The sequence below is a fragment of the Carcharodon carcharias genome, chromosome 13 (genome assembly GCF_017639515.1).
Source record: "Carcharodon carcharias isolate sCarCar2 chromosome 13, sCarCar2.pri, whole genome shotgun sequence".
NCBI lineage: Eukaryota > Metazoa > Chordata > Chondrichthyes > Lamniformes > Lamnidae > Carcharodon > Carcharodon carcharias.
This window is the reverse complement of record NC_054479.1, coordinates 103,267,350-103,294,272: the sequence shown is the minus strand read 5'-3', so window position 1 is coordinate 103,294,272 and position 26,923 is coordinate 103,267,350. Positions and strand designations below refer to the sequence as shown.

The 26,923-nt window shown below is 44.1% G+C and overlaps 1 protein-coding gene across 1 annotated transcript in view; it reads right to left on the bottom strand.

Annotated features, from left to right (window-relative positions):
* Window positions 1-26,923, bottom strand: part of ccdc87 (coiled-coil domain containing 87) — a 109,541-nt gene that overhangs the window by 65,941 nt on the left and 16,677 nt on the right. Inside the window, exons 3-7 of the mRNA XM_041203112.1 lie at window positions 24,244-24,392; window positions 23,238-23,488; window positions 20,771-21,011; window positions 20,583-20,676; window positions 190-281 (exon numbers count right to left, since the gene is read on the bottom strand). Of these exons, the coding sequence (XP_041059046.1) occupies window positions 190-281; window positions 20,583-20,676; window positions 20,771-21,011; window positions 23,238-23,488; window positions 24,244-24,392 (827 nt within the window). The remainder of the gene's footprint in view (window positions 1-189; window positions 282-20,582; window positions 20,677-20,770; window positions 21,012-23,237; window positions 23,489-24,243; window positions 24,393-26,923) is intronic.

Below are 26,923 nucleotides of genomic sequence, written 5' to 3'. Positions count from 1 at the left end.
GCTAGTTCACAACTTCTAAGTCCCAGCAGCAACAATAGTCAAAGCTTTTCATCAAATTTCTCAACAAGGAACAAGCCAATTGTCTTCCAGTTTTAAACTCCTCTAATATCTCACTGTCTCCAAAGATGAAACAAGAGCTAAAAAGGGCTGGGAATATGATTTTAAATTGGTTATCATCATTAATATTACCTTTAGAGACGCATGGTGCTCTGGTTGCAAGTCTTCTGTCAAATATTGTTCTTTTTGCTCTTTCGGAAGATTAGCAGTTCGCACAGCGGCAACTGTAAACAGAGGAGAAAATGTTAATCTTGGTTCAACATTTGTAAAGATACTGCTTGAAAAATATTTAACAGTCAGTCTTAAGTTAGATTGTCCAGAGACTAAGGGCAGAAATTTCCCAGGAGGGTTGTGTGGGGGCGGGCACAAACCCGATCGGGGCCACACCGCCATTTTACATGGGCGGGCTGATTAAGGCCTGCCCAGCGTGATGCACGCCCGGAAGCACTGAGTGCTCCCTGTGCGGGTGAGGGGGATTCGCTGAGTCGGGGCCTGCGCTCTTTCGCAGGGTGCAGAAATCTCCCTGAGGCACGGAGGTGGCTCAGAGAGATTAGTTTAAGTTCTGAAAAATTTAATAAAGGAAAAGCAAAATTTTAAGGACATTTCCCCTCATGTGAAACTGTCACGTGATCTGGGACAAGTCCATTAATTTTTTCAAAAAATTTTATGTAATTAACAAACCCTTCACGAAACCTCATCCTGCCCACGGATGAGACTTCATGAAAAATGCGAAGGCCGCCTAGGCTCTTTGCCTGCCCACCAACCCTAAGGTTGGACGGGCAGCATTCTTAACAGCTTTAATTACTTTCCTAATGGCCTTAATAGGCCTTTGACAGCTCGGCGGGTGCCCGCCCCGCTCGCTGACCTGAAAATTCTGCCCTAAGTAATAGTTGAGCTGAATTTTCTCAGCAATTGAGAAAGGACCAAAAGCAGGAGCTGGCACCAGTGGGAACTGAACTCAGGAGCAGCATTTTACCAGCGGTGGCCTGAGACTATTGTCCAAATAAAGACAGTGACCTGCCTTCCAGACCTGCCAGCTGCAAGATGAGGAGAAGGCGGCTCCATGGCTACGCACCTCGAAGACAAGGTAAGTTTATTTTAAAGAGCCGGGACCAAGCAGGGAGGTCCCAGCGACTGGGTTGCGGGTGAGGAAGCAAGGTCACTGTCAAGCAGCAGCCATATGCCAGCAGGAGATGCACCTTCATAATCCATGAAATGACCATAAAGGAGGACGACCTTCCCCCCACCAGCAACCCACTGGGAGGCTGCTATGTATTACCTAGCAGTTTCCTCTTACGAGGTGAACCTATCCATCTCCAGCAAAATGGCAGAGGGGGTGGGAAGTGGCCCTCAATTTGGCACAAGTGGCTCAACTTACTGCTTGGTTGGCAGCCCACCACTGGTAATATGTCATGGCAGCGAGAGGGCATCAAGTTCCCTCCCAACATCTGTCCAACCCAAATTACCAGCCCTCCTGCTTCCCAGCCCATCGCCATAAGGCTGATAAAATTCAGTCTAGTACATCTACTTCCAACGGAACACAGGACCAGGAGTAGGCCATTTAACCCCTCAAGCCTGTTCTGCCATTCAATGAGATAATGGATGATCTGTGACCTAATTCCATGTATCCACCTTTGCCCCATATCCCTTAATGGCTTTGGTTAACAAAAATCTATCAATCCCAGATTTAAAATTTACAATTGATCAAACATCAATTGCTGTTTGTGGAAGAGAATTCCAAGCTTCTACCACTCTTTCTGTAGAAGGGTTTCTTAAACTCACTTCTGAAAGCTCTGGCTCTAAATTTTAGACTAAGCCTCCTTGTCCTAGCGTCCTGAGCACCCAGAAATAGTGAATGGGATTTCCCCATCTGTGCTCTAAGTATAGTGGCGGGCAGGAAAAGTGGTGTTTTTTTTTGCCCACCAGGGGCTATGACATGTTTTCGCGCCGTATTGTCCACTCCTTGCTTCATTAATTATGCAACAGGAAACGTCAAATCGTGGGTAGGTGGCGTCTGATTTGCCCGTCCTGTCGTGACCACTGCAGTTCTTTCCTCCAGGTGTCATATTTAAACTGCACCCAGCCTTCTCAATGTCTCTAGCCCAGGTAAGCCCCAGGGAAGACATGACACCGAAAGGCAAGAAGAGTGCTGCTCCCAAATTTAGTGATGCTTTGCTGGGCCACCCTGCTGGAAGCTGTCAAGGCTCACCAGGATGTCCTGTACCCCAGTAATGGCGAGAGGAGGCCCAACATTGCCACCACTCCAGCTTGGAAGGCAGTGTCTTCGGCGGTCAGTACAACTGCGAAAGGTCTGCACTCCAATGCAGGAAGAGAATGAATGACCTCATCCGTTCCAGCAGGGTACATCAACTATCTCATTAAACTTAACTCACATATTCACAAACCCATCAGGCATTTGCAGGATGACACTTCACAGGGATCTCACACAGTGCCAGCTCAAGGAACATCACCCCTCACTCTCTCACACACACCTTTGCATCTTCATCTGGGCTCTTATCGTGTGTAGATTGTGTCCTCATCCCATGCACTGCTCCACTCACCAGCCACACAACCCTTTTCCTTGACATGTGTCCTGCTCAAATTCTCCATTTGTCTTTGTGCAGGACGATTTCACACACAGTAGGTGGGAGAGGTCCACTAGGGATAGAGTGGCTGAAATTAAGGCCCTCACTTCATACCAGGAGTGTGCCATCTCACTGGCAATGGTGAGATTGGCGGCACACACCTAAATGAGGACCCTGCACTAGCTTTTCCTTCAGACAACCATACTATGAGTCCATTGTGCTATCTTCCAGTTGCTTGCCATACTTACGTTATTTCCACTTTCTTTCATAGGCACCTCTGGAAAGTGCCCGAGGGCATCAACCAGCCAGGCACTCATATCCAGCCTTGACAACACCTCGAATGAGGGCGCAGAGGAGACCACTGTTTAAGACTCATCACAGCGCTCACCCACACTCTCCACCAGCGCACACTTCAGCAGGACCTAATTGCAGATAGCTTCAGGGTCGCAATCTGGTGAGTACAGCACACAATCTGGTGGAAGCAGGGACATCAGAGGTAGCCAGTCTTTGGAGGATTGCTGGAAGCCAGGATTCTGCTGAGTCCAAGTCTGGTGACGAGCCTCCAGACTCAGTCCTAACTCAGTTGGTGGAGCTTCAGCAAAAGTCAGAGGAATATCAGGAAAGGTTGTCTGTCAGCTGCTTTCCACAGATTGCAACATACGATGGAAGAGTCCGTCCACAATTAACCTGAGGTGATAGTGTCGGCCCGCAATGCACTGAGGTCAGCACTGGTAGAATGGCAACTGCCATGGAGACTTTGATCCAGGGCATAGGTCCTGCACTGCATTTCATCCATGTAGGCAATGTGGCATCCAGCAGTGGCTTCACGAGAGGGAGACAGGGCAACTCGATCTCATTCCAGTTGCCCCTTCTCCTTAAGGGGTCAGCCAAGGGCCCTCGGCTGCCCGTAGGGAAGGGGGCCAGCAGCTGACACCCCGGGGCCATCCACCTGGATGACCCCAGGAGTGTGTAGCTGATCCTAATCACCTCTTCTTGTGACCCCAACAACTCCTGCTCCACAGGCTAAGGAGAGTGCACCTGCCCCACAGCAGAACACCCAAAGAAGACTGGGGCCCTCTAAGTCTCAGGCCTAAAGAGGATACCTGCCAAAGTAATCACAGGCAACAGGGCATAGCAGTCAGTAGACTGCCTCCACCTCTGTTCTGGATGTCAGGTTGCACTAAGACGTAGCGGTGGGGTTTGGAAACTTAAGAAATATTAGGAGCATGACAGTGGCATGGTGTTAACCAAATCACAGAATCACACAGTGCAGAAGAGGCCCTTTGGCCCATCGAGTCTGCACCGACACGTGAGCTGACCTACCTACCTAATCCTATTTACCAGCACCTGGTCCATAGCCTTGAATGTCATGACGTGTCAAGTGCTCACCAGGTACTTTTTAAAGGATGTGACGCAACCCGCCTCCACCACCCTCCCAGGCAGTGCACTCCAGACCGTCACCACCCTCTGGGTAAAAAAGTTGTTCCTCACATCCCCCTTAAACCTCCTGCCCCTCACCTTGAACTTATGTCCCCTTGTGAGTGACCCTTCAATGAAGGGGAACAGTGGGTACGCCACTGGACACTGGCTTCCAGTCACTAAAGTATCCTTCTGTCATCACCCTCTGTCTCCTACAGCTAAGCCAATTTTGAATCCACCTTATCAAATTACCCTGTATCCCATGTACATTTGCCTTCTTTATATGGAATTTTCCCTATCCACCCTATCCATGCCCCTCATAATCTTGTACAACTCGATCAGATCGCCCCTCAGTCCTCTCTGCTCCAACAAAAACAACCCAAGTCTATCCAATCTCTCTTCATAACTTAAACGTTTCATCCCAGGCAACATCCTGGTGAATCTCCTCTGCACCCCCTCCAGTGCAATCACATCTTTCCTATAATGTGATGACCAGAACTGCACACAGTACTCCAGCTGTGGCCTCACCAAGGTTCTATACAACTCCAACATGACCTCCCTACTTCTGTAATCTATGCCTTGATTGATAAAGGCAAGTGTCCCATATGCCTTTTTCATCACCCCACTAACATGCCCCTCCGCCTTCAGAGATATATGGACACACACACCAAGGTCCCTTCGTTCCTCAGAACTGCCTAGGGTCATGCCGTTCATTGAATACTTCCTTGTCAAATTACTCCTTCTAAGTGTATCACCTCACACTTTTCAGGGTTAAATTCCATCTACCACTTATCTGCCCATTTGACCATCCCGTCTATATCTTCCTATAGCCCAAGACACTCAACCTCACTATTAACCACCCGGCCAATCTTTGTGTCATCCGCAAACTTACTAATCCTACCCCCCACATAGTCATCTATGTCGTTTAAATAAATGACAAATAAGAGGGGACCAAGAAAGTTCCCTGTGGTACGCCACTGTACATTGGCTTCCAGTCACTAACGTATCCTTCTGTCATCACCCTCTGTCTCCTAAAACTAAGCCAATTTTGAATTCACCTTATCAAATTACCCTGTATTCCATGTGCATCTGCCTTCTTTATAAGTCTCCCATGTGGGACCTTGTCAAAGGCTTTGCTGAAATCCATATAAACCACATCAACTGCACTACCTCATCTACACACCTGGTCACCTCCTCAAAAAATTCAGTCAAATTTGTTAGGCATGACCTCCCTCTGACAAAGCCATGCTGACGATCCCTGATCAAACTTATCTCTCCAAGTGGAGACAGATTCTCTCCTTCAGAATTTTCTCCAATATTTTCCTTAATGCTGACATGAGACTCACTGGCCTGTAGTTCCCTGGCTTATCTCTACAACCCTTCTTAAATAGCGGAACCACATTAGCTGTTCTCCAGTCCTCTGGCACCTCCCCCGTGACCAGAGAGGAATTAAGAATTTGGTTCAGGGCCCCTGCGATCTCCTCCCTTGCCTCCCTCAGCAGTCTGGGACACAAAACATCCGGACCTGGAAATTTGTCCACTTTTAAGCCTGCCAACACCTCCAATGCCTTGTCACTCCCTATATCAATTTGCTTAAGAACCTTGCAGTCTCTCTCCCCGAGTTCGATACCTTCATCCTCATCCTCTTGGGTGAAGATGGATGTGAAGTATTTATTCAACTCTCTCACGACGTCCTCTGGCTCCACCCACAGATTGCCCCCTTGGTCCCTTATGGGCCCTACTCTTTCCTCTTCCCATTGATATACTTATAGAATATCTTGGGATTTTCCCTACTTTTACCAGCCACAGCTTTCTCATATCCCCTCTTTGCTCTTCTAATTGCTTTCTTAAGCTCCACCCTGCACTTTCTGGACTCCACTAATGCCTCCGCTGATTTGCTTCCCTGGTACCTGCTGAAAGCCTCTCTTTTCCTTCTGATCGTATCCTGAATATCTCTGGTCATCCATGGTTCTCTGGGCTTGTTACTCCTTCCTTTTACCCTAGAGAGAACATGTTGAGCCTGTACCCTCCCCATTTCCTTTTTGAATGGCCCCCCTCCACTGCTCCTCTGTAGATTTCCCCACAAGTAGCTGTTCCCAGTCTACCTTGGCCACATCCTGCCTTATTTTACTAAACTCCACTTTCCCCCAATCCAAAACATTTTTTTGCAACTTGTCTATTTCTTTGTCCACAACAAGCTTAAATTGTACCATGCTGTGGTCGCTATCACTAAAATGCTCCCCCAACACCTACCTCAGCCACTTGTCCGGCTTCATTCCCCAGAATTAGGTCCAGCACTACGCCGTCCCTTGTTGGACCCTCTACATATTGACCTAAAAAGTTCTCCTGTACACATTTCAAGAAATCCACTTCATCCAAGCCCTTAACAGTATGTCTATCCCAATTAATGCTGGGAAAGTTGAAATCACCTAATATAATTATCCTATTGTTATTGTTTGTACACACCTCTGCAAATTGTGCACATATTTGCTCCTCAATTTCCCACTGACTATCTGGGAGTCTATAATAAACACCTAATAATGTGGCTGCCCCTTTTTTATTCCTAAGCTCCATCCACAAAGCTTCATTCGATGCCCCCTCCAAGATATCATCTCTCCTTACTGCAGTAACTGACTCCTTAATTAATAATGCAAACCCTCCTCCTCTTTCCCCCCCTCCCCTGTCTCACCTGAAGATTCTATATCCCGGAATGTTGAGCTGCCAATCCTGCCCCTCCCTCAACCACATCTCAGTGATGGCTACTATAACACAATTCCATAATTTTTACCAAAGTAAATAGAATCGCACCCATTTCACATCTCCTCCTATGTATGCCTCCTCTTTCTGATGAGCTGCGTTGTTGTCTATCAGGTGTGACACCATAGTTGTTATCTCCACTCATTGAAGATGTTGAAACCATCTGCTGGATGTTATCAGCTTCCATATCCCAGTGTGTGTGTCTGCTCTCATATCATTTAAAACATCAATGATGCCCTGTCCTTAATGTCAAGTCTGCTTGTGTAAGGAACTTAGTTCGCATGATGTGCTAGTTCATGTTTTGTTCATTCTCAGCTGTTTAAAACTGAGGCTGAGGTGTTCACACATTTTGTCTGCATTATTGTAAGCTAAAGGGTGAAGGTCTCATGTCCATGGAGAGATGTGTAAACGCATGGAGAAGGGTCATATATCCTGACATTCCATTTACTCACTGTCATCTGGCAGGAGTTCCAATCTATGAGCTCTTATCAAGACCTTGTGTGTGGTCCTGTCTGCCTTGTACGTTGACGACTCTCTGAATGCACATCTGCTAAGCTCAGCAATAAGTGTGAGCACCTTCCCACCTTAAAGTGCCAGAGCACTGCCCCTTGAAGGCACATTATTGTGCTGGCATTCAATCCTACAACCATCAGCCTTTCTCTCCTTGTAGTTATCTGCATTGCGGCCACAAGACCCTTGTCACAGCATAGGGATGCAGAGCTGAGCCATACATTCTGCGTAGCATCCCCTCACCTATACCCTCACCAAGGTCATTGATGGTAAATCCAAATGGTGATGTATTGTGGTCAGTGGAGCCTTGCAGCATGCTCTGGAAGCGCATGTGGTGGCTTTTGACAATGTTGAGGGCAGCAATGGGATGCGAACCAGGATGTAATGAATCTGATGAGTATTCTTTATTACCAACAAAGTGTTACCTTGAGGGCTTCATGAGTTCTTTGCATTTTAGGGTAGACAAAGGTCAGGGCTGGCCATGAGGACAGACTGTCTGTTTGAACTTCGTGATCTCCTCAGGCGGTTCAGATCCATGGAAAAGTCAGGATGGATACACCTCTCTGTCCCTAACTGAGAGTGCCAGATGTCAATGTGATGGAAAAGAAGGTGGCACAGAGGACTAGGTGATGTTAAAATGGAGTTAGATCTAGGTAGTGTCCTCAGCTGCATTGGACCACCACCATTGAAGTAACACAGGATGCGTTGTCCCAATGTTGCAGATGGATCTCCTAGAGGAGCTTGGTCAGACCAAAGGCATACATCTAAGAGTCCCCTGAGGCTTGTAGAGCAGCTCCTGTCTCTACTGGGTGGCCGTGATAACTGGGATGCTGCAGAGACACTTGAAGAGGCAGTAACTTCTGCCATTTGATGCCAGAATGCCCTCCTTCAGATTGAACCTCATGTCAGTAAATGACACATGTTCCCAAGGCTTCATCATCTTCAAAGGAACAGGACAATGGTTTGCCAGATGGGTAAGTACTCACTCTCGGATTGAAGTGTATGGTTGCACTGAGAGGGATAGCAATGCTCATGTTCATGTGGGCCCATGAGAGAGTGCGCTTTTCCAAGGGTACTCACTGCAACTCGTCATCATCCTCAAGGAATCTGGTGGGTATGAGAGCCTTACGTGCATGCCTGCCTCATCTGGCCTGTGCTATGGCCTTTTCCCCTGCTGCCTCAACTTTCTTGAATCCGCCCTCAGCATTTGCAATTTCCTCCTCATCAAAGGAGACTTGCAGCTCCTCCATGTCGGTATCTGGCAAGTCCATCCCATTTGCAGCAGCAGGTTTTGCCGTGCACAGCAGACCACGATGATCTGTGAGGCTCTCTGGGGAGTGTACTAGAGTGCTCCGCCAGATCTGTTGAGGCATCAGAATCGCATCTTCAAGATGCCAATGCTCTGCTCTACCAATGTTCAGGGAGCGTTATCAGCATTGTTGTGCCTTCTCTCACCAGGATTTTGTGGCTGCCACAAGCGTGTCATCTGCCAGGTCTTTTATGGATACCTTTTGTAACCGAGGATCCAAACCTCGATTCTGTGTGGTCCCTCGAAAATGTCAGGGATCTGTGATCTATTCAAGATGTATGAGTCGTGGCAGCTTCCTGGGTATCTTGCGCAAACCTGCTTTATTGGTTCCTTGTGATTGCAGACCAGCTGAACATTGAGCGAGTGGAAGCCTTTGGCGTATTGGATTGCTTGTTGCCAGGGATTATAGCCACATGAATGCAGTCAATGGTACCCAGCACCTGTGGGGTTCCAGAGAGTACCTAACTATTTTAATCCCATTTTCCAGCACTAGGCCCGTAGCCTTGTATACCATGGCATCGCAAGTGCACATCCAAATACTACTTAAATCTTATGAGGATTTCTGCCTCTACCACCGTTTCAGGCAGTGAGTTCCAGATTCCCACCACATTTTGGGTGAAAAAATTCTTCCTCACATCCCCTCTAAACCTCCTGCCCCTTACCTTAAATCTATGTACCCTGGTTATTGATCCCTCCACCAAGGGGAAAAGTTCCTTCCTGTCTACCCTATCTATGTCCATCATAATTTTATACACCTCAATCATGTCCCCCCTCAATCTCCTCTGCTCCAGGTTAAATAACCCCAGTCTATCCAATCTCTCCTCATAACTAAAACTCTCCAGCCCAGGCAACATCCTGGTAAATCTTCTCTGCACTCTCTCTCCAGTGCAATCACATCCTTCCTATAATGCGGATTCCAGAACTGCATGCAATACTCTAGCTGTGGCCTAACCAGTGTTTTATACAGTTCCAGCATAACCTCCCTGCTCTTATATTCTATACCTCGGCTAATAAAGGCAAATATCCCATATGCCTTCTTAACCACCTTATCTACCTGTCCCGCTACCTTAATAAACCGGTAGACATACACACCATGGTCCCCCTGATCCTCAGTACATTCATCGTGTATTCCCGTGCCTTGTTTGTTCTGCCCAAGTGCATCACCTCACACTTACCCGGATTAAATTCCATTTGCCACTGATCAGCCCATCTGACCAGCCCGTCTATATTCTCCTTTAATCTATGGCTATCCTCCTCACTATTTACCACCCCACCAATTTTCAATTTTGAAAATGTATTTGCATCTGTCATCTCACATTATTTGGTCTCTCATACAGCCTCGTGGAAGATGTAAGGCAGAGCAGTGAGATGTGTTCAGATAAAGCTCCTAATTCATATATCTCTGCAGACTCATTAGTATTTTGTATTTGTGCAACAATACCAAGAATATTGTAATACAACCCTAGATTGCATAACCTCTCCTCATAATTTAACCTTGGAGTCCAGGTTGGTAAATCTACACTGCACTCCCCCAAGGTCAATAGATTTCTTTTTAAGACTTGGTGCCCTGAACTGCCCTGTACACCAGGTGTGTCTAACCACTGCTTTGTATAGCTGCAGCATAACTTCTACCCCTTGTGTTCTGGTCCTCTATATATAAAGGCCAGCATTCCATTATCCTTTTTTATATTTTTGTAACAATTGATATTTTAATGATCAATGTAACTAGACCCCTAGGTCTTTTTGAAGCTCCACTGTTCCTAACTTTTCACCATTTAGAAAGTACCCTATTCAATCCTTTTCAGGTCCAAAGAAAATGGTGTCACATTTGTCTACATTGAAATCCATTTGCCATTGTTTTTGCCCATTCACTTAATCTATTAATATGTCTTTTTAACCTTGCTGTTTACAATGTTGCCTTCTGTCTATTTTAATGTCTTCAGCAAACTTGAATATTGAGGTCCCAACATAGATCCTTGTGGGACAAGGCACATCCTACCAACTATAGTACCACCCCATTATTTCTAATCTCTGTCTCCTCCCACTCAGAAAATTTCCTAACCAAGTCATTTAATTGCCCTCAATTCCATGAGCTTCAACTTTTCCTAACAGTCTTGTGCGAGAAACTTAATCAAATGCCTTCTGGAAGTCCATATAAATAATATCAATAGACATTCCACTGTCCACTACTTCAGTCACCTCTTCAAAACATTCAGTCAGTTTCGTCAGGCATAATCTACCTTTTACAAATCCATTTTGATTTTCTCTGATCAGCTGAAAATTTCAAAGTGCTCAGTCCGCTCTATCCTTAATTATAGACACTAGTAATTTCTTTACGACAGATGTTAGGCTAACATGACTATAATTCCCTCATTTTCCTCAGTCACCTTTCTTAAATAACAGTGACGTGTGTAATTTTCCAATCCAAATCAAGACAACTTTGGAAGATTATAATCAGGGCACTTGCAATGTTCTCACCTACTTCCTATAAAACCTTGGGATGGAAATCACCTGGTTCTGGGAACTGTCACTCTTTAGTGCCATTATTTTCTTAATTTATGTTTTACGGATATACATTTTGATGGGTCCCTGTCCCTAATTCAATACTAGTTTCCTTAGGGTGTCCAACATGCTGACCTCTTCCTCTACTATAAATATTGATGTCCATGATGTAAAGATTCAACATATCTGCCATTTCTTTATATTCATTGACAATATCACTTATCAGTTTTCAAGGGATGCACATTGCTTTTGACCACTCTCGTTTCCCAATATAATTGGAAAAAGGTTCTGTTGATTTTGATGTCCCTTGGAAGATTCTATCTATACTGCCATTCACTATTTTTTGCTATGTGCTATATTTTGTATGTTTGTACGTTTTTTCTTTTAGTTTTATGTTGTCCATTAGCTCTTTAGTTGTCCATGGTTATTTTTTGCTAAGTAGAGCGCCCGCCACTTAGGAGTATAAAGTGATTCTTGGCAGGATTTTCCCCTCAGTGCACTAAGTACGTGGTGCACTAAGCATGAAAAATGGTGTTTTATCCAGCCGGCCACAATGGTGGGTTTTTGCATCATATCATCTGTTTCCCGCCACATTAATTATTCACCCATGAGAAACACGCTGGATCGTGGGCTGGCAGCCGCTGACTCGCCCGCCCCGCCATGAGCTCACCGCTTCCTCACTCTGGGCACTGTATTTAAACAGCACCCATGCACACTTTTTTAATGTCTGCAGCAGAGGTCTGCTCCATGGAAGACATGGCTCCCAAAGGGAAGAAGCATGCTGCTCCCAAATTCAGTGAGTATCCTCCCTGGAATGCCTGCTGGATGCATTTGAGGCCCGCCACGATGTCCTCTACCCCACTCAAGCTGCAGGAGATCTACCAACCTCACCACTCTGGTTTGGCAGGTGGCGGCAGCGGTGGTCAGTGCCAACGCAGCACAGAAGAGGTCAGTCACCCAATGCAGAAAGAGGTTCAATGATCTCATCCATGTCGCCAGGGTAAGTCAACCATCTCATCACTCTCAACTCACACACTCACAAACCCATCACACATTCACTGGCATCTCACACACTGCCAGCTCAAGGGACATCACCACCCACTGTCTCACACAGACCTTCAGATCGCCATCTGCACTGATCTCCTCTGGAGTTTGCGTTCTCATCCTGTCCATGGCTGCACTCACCACCCATATATGTCAGGCATCCTTATCATCTGCACTGGCGTGCATCCTTCTCACATCCTCCATCTGTCTTTATGCAGGACAAGCTCGTATACAATTGCAGGGAGAGGTCCCAGACCAGGGGTAGAACGCCGGAACACAAGGACTTCACTGCCTTCAAGAACAGAGCCATTGAGCTGGCCGGAGAGGAGGTAGACCTTGCCTAAGCTGACAGTGAGGATCTTGCACCAGCTCATCTCTGAGACAACCATACTGTGAGTGCATAAACCTGTTTAGAGTTGCCTGCCTGCACTAATTATCTTTAATTTCTTTCATAGGCACCTTTGCCAAGTGCCTGAAGCCCCCACCCAGCCAACCCTTAGCTAAAACCCCAACAACACCTCAGATGAGGAACCTGAGAACACCCTTGAAGACCCTTCACAGCGCTCACCCACACCACCCAGCAGCGCAGAGACACTCACCTCTGTGGGGCCTAGTTCTAGAGCAGCCTCAGGGTCACAATCTGGTGAGCACAGCACACAATCTGGTCCACAGCAGGCAGAAGCAGAGACATCTGAGGTTGCCGACACTCGGGGGATTGCTGGAGGCCAGGAATCTGCAGTGTCTGAGTCAGATGATGAGCCTCTGGACTCACTTCTAAATCAATTGGTGGAGCTGCAGCGATAATCACCGGAACATCAGGAAGGGATGTCCGCTGCAACAGACGATGGAGGAGTCCATCCGCTTCACTCAAAGGTGGTAATGTTGGCATGCCAATGCACCGAGGTCAATACTGGTAGGATCACAGCCACCATGGAGCTCTTGGTCCAGGACATCAATCCAGCAACATTCCACTGCATAGCCATTGGCGGGCATCCATCAGTGGCTACATGAGGTGGGGCAGGGGGGGGGTGTGGAATGGGACATGTAGATCTCACTCCAGTTGCCCCTTCTCCTGAAAGGTCAGCCAGGAGCCCTCAGGCACCCACAGGGTGGAGGACTAGAAATTTGACATCCAGGGCCATCCATTCAGGTGACTCGGAGTCTCCAGCCAATCCCAACCCCTCTTCCTGTGACCCCATCACCTCCAGATCCCCAGGCCAAGGAGGGCCCACCTGCGCCACAGCAGAACTCCCAAAGCAGGCCAGGGCCCTCCAGAGAATGCCCACCAGAGTCATCACAGACAACAGGGCGTAGCAGTCAGCAGGCTGCCTCCACCTCCACTGTGGAAGTCGTGGAAGCACCCAGACATAGCAGTGGGATTAGGAAAGTTAAAAAAAAATTAGGAGCACAACGGTTGCATGGGTAGTCACAACATGTATATCATGTTAACAAACATAAATAGAATCACACCCATTTCACAACTCCTCTTGTGTATGTTTCCTTTTTATGATCAGCTGTGTTGCTGTTAATCAGGTGTGTTACCATAGTCCTTCCCCCCACTTAATGCAGATGTCGCTATCATGGGCTTCTCATCTATGTAGTGGGCTTCCATATCACCACAGTGTTTGCCCCTGTTTCGGATCATTCTCAACATCAGTGATGCCTTGATATTAACATTAAGTGCGCTTGTGGAAGGAACCTCGTTGACATGCTTCACAGGGTCATGCCATGTTTATTCTTGGTTGTGTTAGATTGAGGCAGCGGTGTTCTCCTATCTCATCTGTATTCTTGAGAGGTGACAGTGTACTACTCCCTGTAGTACAAGAGATGTGTTTATGCATGGAGAAGGGTCATATATCGTGCAATTCCATGTATTCTCTGTCTCTCAGCAGGGTTTTCATGCTATGAGCCCATAACCAGAACTCGAGTGTGCTCCTGTTTGCCAACCGCGTTCCCAACTTTCTGAGTGTACATCTGCTAAGCTCACCAATAAGTGGTGGCACCTTGCCACCTCAAGATGTCGAAGCTCTGACCCTCTCAGCCACATTATTGCTAAGGCGCTCTAAACTATCACCTTGAGTGTTTCTCAAGCTGTATTTGTTTGTATTGTGGCCAAAAGGCTCTCGTCACAATGTTGGGAACAGCACTGTGTGCCCCAACATCTAAACACTTGCCAAGACAAATGATGCTCATTGCAAGATATATGAGTCATGGATGCTTCATGGGTATCTGGCGCAAACCTGCACTATGGGTTTGTTATGGTCACAGATCAGCTGTACATTGAGCGAGTGGTAGCCTTTCCTTGTCATGTATTGGAGTGCCTGTTGCCAGGGAGTTTTTATAGCCACAAGAGTGCAATCGATGGCACCCCGCACCTTTGGGAATCTGAAAATCCAGAAAAGCCCAGTGCCCTGGCATCCTGGCTTGCTTGATTTCTGTCAAAGTTGACGTAATTGTGGGTCTTGGCAAAAAGGGCACCTGTGATCTCATGTATGCATTTGTACATGGATGCTCAAGAGATCCTGCAGGGGTCCCCAGTGGGGTCCTGGAAGGAGCCAGTAGTATTGAAGTTGAGTGTGGCTGAGACTTTCAGGGCCACTGGAAATGGATGCCTTCCCAATCCCAGTGATGCGAATTTCTGGAGAATGTGGCAAATGAGAGTCACCCTTCCCTGGACATGCAGGGACGTCAGCATCACTGTCTCTCGTTCATCTGCAGATAAATCATACATGTTCTTGCGAGCCGCCTACACTCAACGTTTCTGTGAGCCTCATCCTCCGTATCTGGAGGTGGCCCTGCTGCTCCTTGGTCTTGAGGGTATTGCTCCTATCCTTGGCGAGAGAGGTGCCTCTGTTGCAAACTTCTCCTTCTTCTCTCCTGCCTGTATGCAATTATGCAGGCAGCAATAAATTTAGGCTCTGTCTTCCTGATGGTCTCCTCTCTGCAGGATCAATGAGAAACAGAAAAGTGTCAGCATTAGCCTCCAAAGGTCCTCTTTCTGTCAATGACTCATCAGTGAATGTGAGTTCAAGGGCTTTGTTCCAGTGTCAGCAACTATAAGCCTCTGAAATGCTGGCCAGTGTGGGTTGCGTTTCAAGGAGCTCCTTCCTCCACCACTACCACTCCCTCACCTTTAGATGACTGACTGCCAAGCGATTGTTCTGGCCAGACACTTGGATGTACTGCTTGCAGCCCAGGTGCTGTGATCCTGCACTCTAATATTACACTCCTTAGAATAAACATGAAGGAAAATGCTTAGTCAGGAAATGAGATTATTTGAGAGGGGCCTGAAGCTTCTCTTCTGTGAACATGCCAATGCCACGATTCAAACATTCATCTGCTTGTCTAGTCACCCAATTGCTCTGGAGTTCATTATTGCTGTGGGGAATTCCACGCTGTCAACAAGGAGTCAATACAAGGAGATCGATTAATGCCACTCGCATGAATTCACATCATTGTTTCACTTTCCTGATTCCCTGCATTGTCATTGAAAGGCTTATAACATAAGAACATAGGAGCAGGAGTAGGCTATTCAGCCCATCGAGCTTGCTCCCCCATTCAATATGATCATGGCTGATCATCCACTTCAATGCCTTTTTCCCACACTATCCTCATATCCCTTTATGTTATTAGCATTTAGAAATTTAGAAATCTGTCAATCTCTACTTTAAACATACTCAATAATTGAGATTCCACAGCTCTCTGAAGTAGAGAATTCCAAAGATTCACAACCCTCTAAGAAAAAAAATTCTCCTCATCTCAGTTCTAAGTGGCGCTTATTGGTTATTATTTTGAAATTTTTGAAATTTATTTTGAAATTGTATCCTCAGGTTCTAGATTCCCCAACCAGGGGAAACACCTTACCTGCATCTACCCTGTCTAACCCTTTAAGTATTTTGTAGGTGGCAATGAGGTCACATCTCATTCTTCAAAGCTCTACAGAATAAGGCACAGTTTCCCCAATCTTTCTTAATAGGACAGTCCTGCCATCCCGGGAACAAGTCTGGTGAACCTTTGTTGCACTCCCTCTATGACAATAATATCCTTCCTAAGGTAAGGGGACCAAAACTGTACACAGTACACCAGATGCCAAGGTTATATACAATTAAAACAAGGCTTTGCTACTCCTGTACTCAATCCTCTTGCATGAAGGCTAACCTACCATTAGTCTTCCTAATTGCCCACTGCACCTGCTTGTTAGCCTTCAGTGTTTTATTAACGAGGACACACAGGTTCTTATGTACATCTACACTTTCTAATCTCTTACCATTTAAGAAATGCTCTGCACATCTATTCCTCCTAACAAAGTGGATAACCTCACATTTTTCCACATTATATTACATCTACCATGTTCCTGCCCTTTCACTAAGTCTATCCAAATCCTCTTGAGGCCGCTTTGCACCTTCCTGACAACACACATAGCTTCGTGTCATCCGTGAACTTGGAAATATTACACTTAGTCCCCACATTCAAACCATTGATATATATTGTGAACAGCTGGGGCCCGAGTACTGATCCCTGTGGTAGCCCACTAGTCACAGGCTGCCAACACGAGAATGACCCGTTTATTCCTAATGTCTGTTTTCTGCCTGTTAACCATCTTTTAATTCATGCCAGTATATTATCTCCTATCCCATGCGCTTTAATTTACTAACCAACCTCCTGCAGGGGACTTTATCAAAAGCCCTCTGAAAATCCAAGCATACTACATCCACTGACTCCCCCTTTTCAATTCTGTTAGTAACATCCTCAAAAAACTCCAACAGGTTCGTCAAAACATGATTTTCTGTTTATAAATCTATGTTGACCATGCTGAATCAGATCATTACTAACCAACTGTCCATTTATCACAATCTTTATAACAGATTCTAGCATTTTTCCTACTACTGATGTAAGGCTAACAGGTCTTAGTTTCCTGGTTTTTTTCTCCCTCCCTTCTTAAATAGTGGGGTCACATTTGTCAACTTCCAATTTGCAGGAACTATTCCAGAATCTATAGAATTTTGGAAGATGATTACTAATGCATCCACTATCTTCATAGTTATCTCTTTCAACGCTCTGGGGTGTATATTGTCAGATCCAAGGGACTTATCAGCCACAGACCCATTAATTTCTCCATGCAGCCTTCTTACTAATACAAATTTCTTTCAATTCCTCATTCTCCTTAGTCCCTTGGATCTTTAATTCAGGGATATTTCTTGTAACTTCCTCACTGAAGACAGACATAAAGTAATCATTTGGCTTCTCTGCCATTTCTCTATTCCCCATTATATATTCTCCTGATTCTGCCTGTGATTAACCCACATATGTCTTAGCCAAACGTTTCCTTTTTACATACCTATATAAGCTTTTATGGTCCTCTTTTTGTTTTTTGATGGTTTACATTTATATTCTATTCTCCTTTTTTAAATCAGTTTCTTCTTCATGTCTCAGCTGTGCAGTTCTCCATATTTGGAAATGCACAGTTCACCTGGGTGCCCCTATAATCGACCCCCCCCCCCCCACCCCCAGTGCATGCACCTACCCTTCAATCTGCCCTCAGAGCACTCACCAGCAAAGCTGCTCATTTTAGTTTTATACTGAGTCATTGCTGCAGGTTGGAAGATGGTGGTGCTGAGCTCACACTGCCAGACCAGCTTGGACTCTCCTTGTGTGAGTGGGAACCCCTTCCGGAGAAGCTTAAGGTTCAGGTTTCCCTCTCGAAGACACTTCAATCTTATCCCTGTATTCCTTAATCCCATCGTGATTGTGGTGGATATCTATTTGTTAGCCCCTGAACATTCTGGATGTGCCTACCCCTCCCCATCTTGAGGCCACTTGCACAGTTAAACATATACCCCATGCTCCCCCAAACTTCAGATATCCCCACAATGCCTTTTCACCATCTGTAGGCTGCAGCTGCCTCCCCTGACTAAGTGTGCCATCTGCAGCCCAGTATGATGCCAGAAACCCCACGGACCGAGGTGCGTGATGTTACAACAATACCTTGTGCACAACATGCTGGGCATGACTGAGACTGGAATGACACGCTCTCCCCCTCCCTGGACTGGGACAAGGACAATCTTTGCAAGGTCAGCAATGTAAACTGAGGCACTTTTTCACTCAGCGATCCTCCCATTCTGGCCCCAAGTGTCTTATGTCATTCTGTAACATACTCTGTCCCCAGCCTGGTGCTGAGGACGGTAACCCCCAACACCCCCCCCCAAGTGATGTGTCTGAGTACAACCTTCCCCACTCAGATCCCCCAGTAGAGCCCTTGCCCTGCAGCCCCTACCCATACCTGTTTTACCCCTTCCCCAGTGGAGTCCTTGCCCTGTAGTACATTAAAAGCCAGCCCCGCCTTACCGCTGGTCTGGTAGGTAGACACCTGCCTGTGACAACCCCCTAACAGTGATGTGGTGCTGCCTGCAAAGCCTGGCGCAGATTACCACGAGTGCTGTGCGATGCAAGGTAGGTGAACAAACTTCGAAATTGCCAGCAAAGTTCAGATTGCCAGGTGCATGTTGCTTATATACCATTGTGAAACATATCATTTTAATTGCACGCTGGCATGCCCTGATGATCCAGCATGATGATTCCGGCGAGCAGTCTTTACAATGAGAAGCAAATTTATTGAAATTATGTTCCTGACGTACTGTGGCAGGAAATGCGTCCGCCATTGAAGGCTGCAGCGCACAATCGCAAACTAGTTTCATGGTGACGTGAAATGGATTTCTGGCTTTCCCACGATATTTTACAATCCGGGTTGCCATGACACCCAGTGCGAGCAGGAGGGGAAAATCCTGGCCTCTGTTTTGAACACCTTCTGTTGATCTATCTTTTTAGCCATTACCAGATTTGCCCAGCTACTGTGTCGAACAGAGAGACAAATTTATTCCTAACCCCTTCAGTCTTTGTTTCATCTCCATAACATGGATTTTTCAAATTTGTTTCCTACAATTAGAGTCACCAGCTCAAATTCAAGTATCAGGAGCTCCCGACCAATACCAGTTCTTACCACTTTATAACATGTATGAATTAATGCCACTCTCTATGCCACCCTGAAACCTGTATGTTCTCCTTGTGCTAATGAGAAAGATAAACAGCATTTATGTAATTTTAAAGGCTTTTCTTTTAATACATTTTCATCCTTTACCTAGGTTTCCCCAAGGTTTCAGCCAAATCACAACTGAGGTTGTATCAATGACATCTGTTTCTAAGACTGCCAGTGTTACACTTGAGGCAGCCACTAAGTAACACACACAAACTGCCCAGAGTGGCTGACCTTCAAACTTGTCTTCAATTTTTATGAAAAATTACACCTTCTCCACTTGGCAATTTCCCTAATGGCATGTTCAATTTTAAAAACACAATGTGCGTACAATCATCATCCTACTAATCCATAGTACAGCTGTTAGAGTAGAGCAGACCACAGCACCATGTGGCTTAAAACATGTAATTTATAAAATGTTTAGATAGAATCATTGTTAATTGTATGTCAATTGGGTTTAATTATGTGCAGTGGAGGGCATTAATTGGAGTTTCACTTAAACAGATATAAAGATACAGTCACTGAAACTGGGGTGGTAGTTGATTTTAGAGGTATATTCATGTAATGTTTCACTCTGTAAATAAACATTAGACTGAATAAAGATTGTCTCCAGTACTGTCCTTCACCAACTGTCTATCAGGAATAGAACAATAATGGCCCAGATTTTGTGCTCAGCAGCAAAGCAAGGACGCTCGCCACTGACCTCAAAAAAAGCTGACCACAAAACTTCAGCAATTTTTCTGGTGAGAACTTTCCTCTTTCTGATGGCAATCTAAATCTGGCGTTTAGTGTTCAGCAGCAGTGATAATAGCAAGCAAGGAACCAATCACATTGCGTATCCACACGTAACAAGCCAGTAAGTTAAAAGCATTTAATATACTTGCCTTTTAATTTAAATTTTCAGTGAAATAAGTGATTAATCAGACTAAAATAAAGAAACTTTTAATCTTTTAAATATGGAATTATTCATCAGTATGGAGTAATATGACAACACACAAATATAAAATTAACTTTCCAGAACCAGCATAATTTTTAGCAGTGATTCTGAAGTTAGCACGCCATTCAAAACTCAGCTACACCTCATTCAAAATATGGTGTAATATTTTCAAGGCTTTTTATATTGAGACTGATTGAGTGGAATTTTTTGTCAAATCATAACTGCAATGGGGATTGCAGTCTAGGGGGGCCTCAGTAGTTTACTCTCTGGAGAAGTATAAAGTTAATGACAGCAGCTTCTAGATTTCCACATTATTCTGTGCATGTGTCGACACCCGAAGTTGCTGTCTGTTTCAGTGAAGTAATGATGACAAATGCTGATGGCTTCACCCTTATTATCACAGCAAAATTTGGACCATTGTTGAATACTTACTCTTCATTTGTCTATGATCTACAGCTGATTCAATCTTATGAGGTAACACATTATAAACTTGTGTCTTGTCTAGAGATGGCATATTTTCATTGATCTGTAAAGAAATATTGCACAATTGTGGGAACAAAATAGTTAACAACATTTCGTTAAACAAAAAATTACAGTTCACATTCTAATATATAACTAACCTCTTGAAGATCTCTTTTTATTGTTTGTTCTTGTGGTTTTGATGTTTTCTTGGGTCGGCTGAGGTTGAAGAGATACTTTAATGAAAAGTGGGCTTCAGAAGACATTGATCTGTTAATCATATGTTTATATCTTCCTAAATACTCCATTTCAGAAGCTTCATCATCATCATCATCATCTGTTGGTTTACGTAAAGCTTTGATTTCTCTTGAAATCCGACGTTTTATAGCTGGTATATTCAAACTTTAAAAAGAAATCATCAGAAAAATAAAGTTGAAAACAGAACTAAACTCCAATATTTAATTAATTTCTTTTAATATATTAGACTTATTCTTTGCTCCATGCTTTTTCTCTCTCCTCTGGTCCTAACACGCTATCCCCATACTCCTAAGCCTTTTGGCTTGGTACAACAGCTAAGACTTGTGGAAAAATGGCAGAAATAACTTGCAATTCCTGAGAGAATACAGCTGGAATTCCTTACCCTTTATCCCTACACTGTATACTCTGTCTACAGTATTATTTTGCACAAGTTTATTTAAAACTTGACTTTGGATAACATATTTCATATATATAACTCTAAGGTATTCAGAATGCTGGAAAGCTCTACCGATGGGGATAATAGTGCAGTAGTTATGTTACCAGAATAGCAATCCAGAGGTATAAATTCAAATCCCACCATAATGAATCGTGATAATGAATTCAATACACATGGGAATAAATGGAGCTAGCACAAGAAAAAGTAACCAAAGTTGCGAGATTGGTGCAAAAACCCAATTGGTTCATCATTGTCTTCCAGGGAATGAAGGTTGCTGCCCCTACCTGGTCTGACCTACAAGTGATTCCAATCCCTTTCAGATTCACATTTAACACTTCCTGAAGTGGCTTAGTTGTACAGAATAAGCACCAGTGGGAAGGAAACACTACCACCATAAGAACTGGTCGAAGGAGAACAAATAGGACTAAGCAACCAATGCAACCATCACCCATATCCCAAGAGTGAAGAAAAAACTTGGCTTACTCATCAAAGTAAGTTGTGCATGCAGTTTCTGTATTACAGCAGTGTTTCTCCTTCCCTGCGCTTCTTGAATTTTCTCTACTTGTTTGTCTCTATCTATAGCCCATCAACAGCAAATGTATTTTAAGCTGCCATACATCATGGAAAATTATAAACAAAAACAGAAATATCTGGAAAAACTCAGCAGGTCTGGCAGCATCGGTGGAGAAGAGCAAAGTTGATGTTTCGAGTCCTCATGACCCTTTAACAGAACTACAGAAAGGTCATGAGGACTAGAAACGTCAACTTTGCTCTTCTCCGCTGATGCTGCCAGACCTGCTGAGTTTTTCCAGGTATTTCTGTTTTTGTTTTGGATTTCCAGCATCCACAGTTTTTTGTTTTTATCTCTATGGAAAATTATAACTCCAGCTGAGTGTTCTAGCATGTTCAGTGAGTGGTGCCAAAGGCTAGACAGTTACCACACAGTTGTCACACAGATGTGAATCAGTAAAATGGAGGGGGAGGTGGGTAGGGAAACAAATCCACAATATTTTTATCTGAGCTAGCCACCTTCAGGAAAGTTAGCTCCTCATACATAACACAGTGAAATAACACACACAAACCTTGCGCACATTTACCTTTCAAGCAGTTCCATTACTTGCGAAAACATAAAAGCATAAATGGGAAGATGCTTTATATTAATAATAATCAACTAACCAACATTATCTTCAAGTAAGTTCTGAATTAAGCTAATTTCTGTAAACACATTCTGGTCACCAAGAACTGAGGGAGACAAACAAGTGCTTGGAGGCTGGTGTTGAGGAGAGTCACAAAGCTCACCCCTGCTGACAACAAATGAAGTTATGAGGAAAGGCTAGAGAAATTCTCTTATTGGTGAGGAAGCAGCCGAGATATGATTTTATACAAATGTACAACATAATTAAAGGAATGTAAAAAATACATCTCAAATAACTAAATTTAAATTAGATTGTGAATGAAGCAAAAGGGGACACAGGCTCAGGCTGGTAAATTTAGCATGATATCAGGAAGTACTTCATCAAAAGAATATTCAGCACTTAGAATGGACTTTGGGAAAGGGTCATCAAGCTAATAACCCTGAAATCATTTAAGAAATAATTAGATGGAACAAGATGGATGAGTTAAGATGAGCCAAATGACCTCCTTCAGCCATAATCTGTAATGTGCTGGTTTAATTATTTGTTTTTGATTTGTAGCAAACTGAATGTAAATAATAATTACTGGCAACCATATACTTTAACTGTAGGAGAATAAAATGTTTTGCAATTTCCATAATTTATTACAAATCTACTAGTTATGTAAATACTTATTGCATTCTGTGTACTGGAATTATTTTCTAAAGACTGATTTTATGTAATAAAATTAAACTTTGGGAATGAATACAAAGAAGGACATTAAAACAGTAAAGCCATGCTTAGTTATGTTGAAAAACTTACTACTTGGTGCAGTCAAGAGTGAGCTGAGCCTTTAGCCTACTAAGGTTAGCCTCATCGGTGAATACAAAGCGCTGTCTCACTATGTCCACCATCTGAAGATAGTGAAGGAATAACTGTTCACACACTGTGATGATATGTGTAGTAATTCGTCGGCTGAGTTCTTTGTTTTCCACGTTTGTCAGAGTAATGTCATGAGCACAGTGCACAAACTCCTCCCAAAGCAGCTTTACATCTGCTACAATCATTCCTCCCTAAGAATAACAATGCCAGCTTGAAATTAATCTGTTCAGAAGCAGATTTCCAAAAATAATACTATATAATTAGCTCTAGAGGTACTTGTATATGTTATATTAAAATATACTTCGCTCCCAAAAATTATATTAATAAATGCAACTTCTAATATGAATGCTGACAGACAAACCAAGAAGGTTCAACATTCGATTGTGGCTTTGTAATGTTATGCAAATCTGAGCCATGTAGGGACTATATCACTGGTTTCAGAGTCGCCACAGTGTTAGCATAGGGAACAGCTAGGGTTTCCTCTCTTCATCACTGTCCAGCAAGTTCACGAGAAATTATGTTAGACAATAACAACATCAGGCTCAGCTGTGATGGCTCTCATAGTCCAACAGGCTACCAGCATTGCAATCTTGGTTCACAAATGTCCAGATAGGTAGCTATTGATGGGCTGCCAATAGCCATCAACTGAGCAGCTACTTTTGGTCAGAGGTGGAGAGGGGCTATAGTAAGGAGACCAAAAAAATCTGTTGATAAAGAAATCTAACATATAATATCAAACATTAAAAGAAAGTGAATAAAATGCAAAAAATGCAAATGCTGGAAATCTGAAACAAAAACATAAAACAGAAAATCAGCATCTGTAGGGAGATCAGAGAGTTAACATTTTATGCTCAAATCTTTTAACAGGATTCTGCTGAAAACCTTCAGCCCAAAGCGTCAAGCGGTGTTGATAATTAAAGTATCCTTTTAAAAATGATCCACCTACCAGTGCCTGTTGGGTTGCTATAGAAACAGACATAACTTCTGATTTTGCAGCAATCCTCCTTTGAATCAATTGACAGAGATCGGTAAGGGAGGCTGGGGCCGACTGCACACTTTGATCAATTGGAGTTACTGGACGCTTTAGCTGAAACACTTCAAGGACATAATCAAAAATGCATACAACCAATATACCAAATCATACCACCTAAATTTTACAAAGATACTCGGTTTTTCAGTTATCCTAAATGCTACATTTGTATTTTGAGTACTAGTTTGATATAAGCACCTTTTGAGAGTGGTTTCGGAAAATAATAGGTGCCCTGTTTGCACTGTTCTCTGCTCAAGCAAAGTCTGTGCATGCAGACAGACATTATGGCTTGCCATGTGAGAATGCAAATTACTAACATCAAAAACTTTAAGGGAGTACCTGATACACACTGGTTGCAGGTGTGATCTTGCACCACTTCTGATAATTCAGCTGCCTTGAACAAACCAATTGATACATCAATATGATGCAAAATTGATTTCAAATTGATGCAAATTCTTCAATGTACTTGCCCTGTAACTTTTAGGATTCTTATTCATGCTATATTTAAATACCTCTTCAAGGGTTGTTAACTCTGGTTGGACATATTCCTAGAGGTTTCATCACATGACCTCCTGCCTCTAACCACTCTGCCACAAATGCTCTTGTCATTGCTCACCTAACATGGCCATTTTCATGGTACTGTCATAAACACTTTAATCACAGAAAATGGTTCATCTTCAAGGACTAAGGGCATTCTGGGAGAATTTGTGTCTTAAAAGACACCATCCCTTAAAGGGTTAATGCAGGACTCTGATTGCTGTTTCTGGAAAAAGCATCCTTTTTCACGAAGGGGGAATGAAGACCATGTAAAAAAAACTGTAAACATCTTGGCCCTGGTGAACTGTGTAGAAAGGGTTACATGGTTTTTATGGCTCTGAAAAAAGCCATGCCTACAACTGTGTTTTTAAAGTGGGTTTTGGTTTTACTTTGAGAAAAGAAGGGCCAACTGCTCGAGAAGGAAGATAATAGCCTTTTTGCAGTCCAGAGCCAGTCCACAGCTGGAAGTGAACATAAGCTGCTCCTGAGATGCTCTACATGCTGGAATAGAGTATCCTCAAGTATTCCATGAGTCAGTCTGAAAAGTAGTGCCAGGGTCACTGATTGTTTCACGGATCAGTGTTGAGAGACTAACCGTATAATCCGGATACCATTTCAAGAACTCCACCGTCTAACTTTTGCCTTTGAACCATTGACTTTTAATTTTTCACTGAATTCCTCCATTTCTATTTTTATTTCATTGTTTGTTTCAGTGTATGTGTGTGTGTGAGACTTAGGGTATCTCGAAAGAATAACTAGTATAATGTTATATTCCGTACTGTATGTTGATAAGCTTTGTCTTTCTATTCGACAAAACTGGTTTCATAATAAACTAATAAGTTTGTTGTTTATTGAAAAAAGACTGGTTAAAGTCTCTTTTATTCTGAGTACCAGTAGGGAGGGTAAACAATTGACCATTTTGGTGAGTAAATTAAACTTTTAAACTAATGGTATGACCTGTGGAGTAATGGGACTAGATCAACTGCACACTCCTCCCATCCAGGTTGTAACAGTGTACCGGCCAAATGGAAATTGAATAGACTCCTCATTACTGATTGGTAGCTCCAAAAGCACTTAATTGGCTGCCAAGTGCTTTGGGATATCCTGAGGTCATGAAAATTACTATATAAGTGTAAGAATCAGTTTTTTAAGTGAAGCATCTTTTGTTCTGGGGCAACAATTTGAGCCCCTGCTGGAGCCAGGAATGGAGGCAGGTACGTTCTAAAAACATCACACATGCCAACATGCCAATTCCCTGGCTCCATCCCCCTTGGTCATTTTCCCAGAGGCGGGATGGCAGGGTCAGCAGGGCTACCTGCCCACAAACAGTGGTGGCCAATTGAACAAGTTAACGGCCACTTAAGGCCAATTGGTGGAGGCCAACTGGGATTTTCCAGGCCTCCAGGTTTCCACAGGCAGTGCGGGGGGAGCAATTTAGCTTCCTGGAGGCAGCCTCCCAGCAGCAGACCGAGGGACCAGTGTCGAGGTAGGCTTAGTAGCCCTCCCTCCCAGCCTGGGTTTAGCAGCAGCCACAGCAACCCTGTGAAGGGTCTCTGTGGTGGTGATTCGACTGCAAAAGACATTTATTATTTTAACTTTGAAAAAGCTGGAGAGACAGCACCTCCATTTTGGGGCACCCACTTTCTCTCACTTACTTATCATGGCATCCTGATGCTGCTTTCAGGTCAAGGAGCCATTTATTGGTGCTCCCACTTCAAGAGACTGGCCATCGTCTGGCAATCTGAATTGGATGGCCCACAAGCCATTAATTGACCAATAAAGGAAAACTTACAGTTGAGTGACTGATTCCTACACACAGGGCAGAAATTTTTGCTCAGCGGGCGGGTGCACGCCCGACCCGCACGCGTGTGAAATGATGTGCATTGACATCGGCTGAGCTTGCCGACATCAATGTGCAGTCGCACAATAGTCCAATCGGCGGGTGCATGTCGGAGTCAGCAATGCACCCACCGACAATTAAAAGGCCTGTTATGGACAGTAAGTAATCAATTAACTTAAATATTTTGCTGCCCATCCAACCTAACGGTTGGCGGGCAGG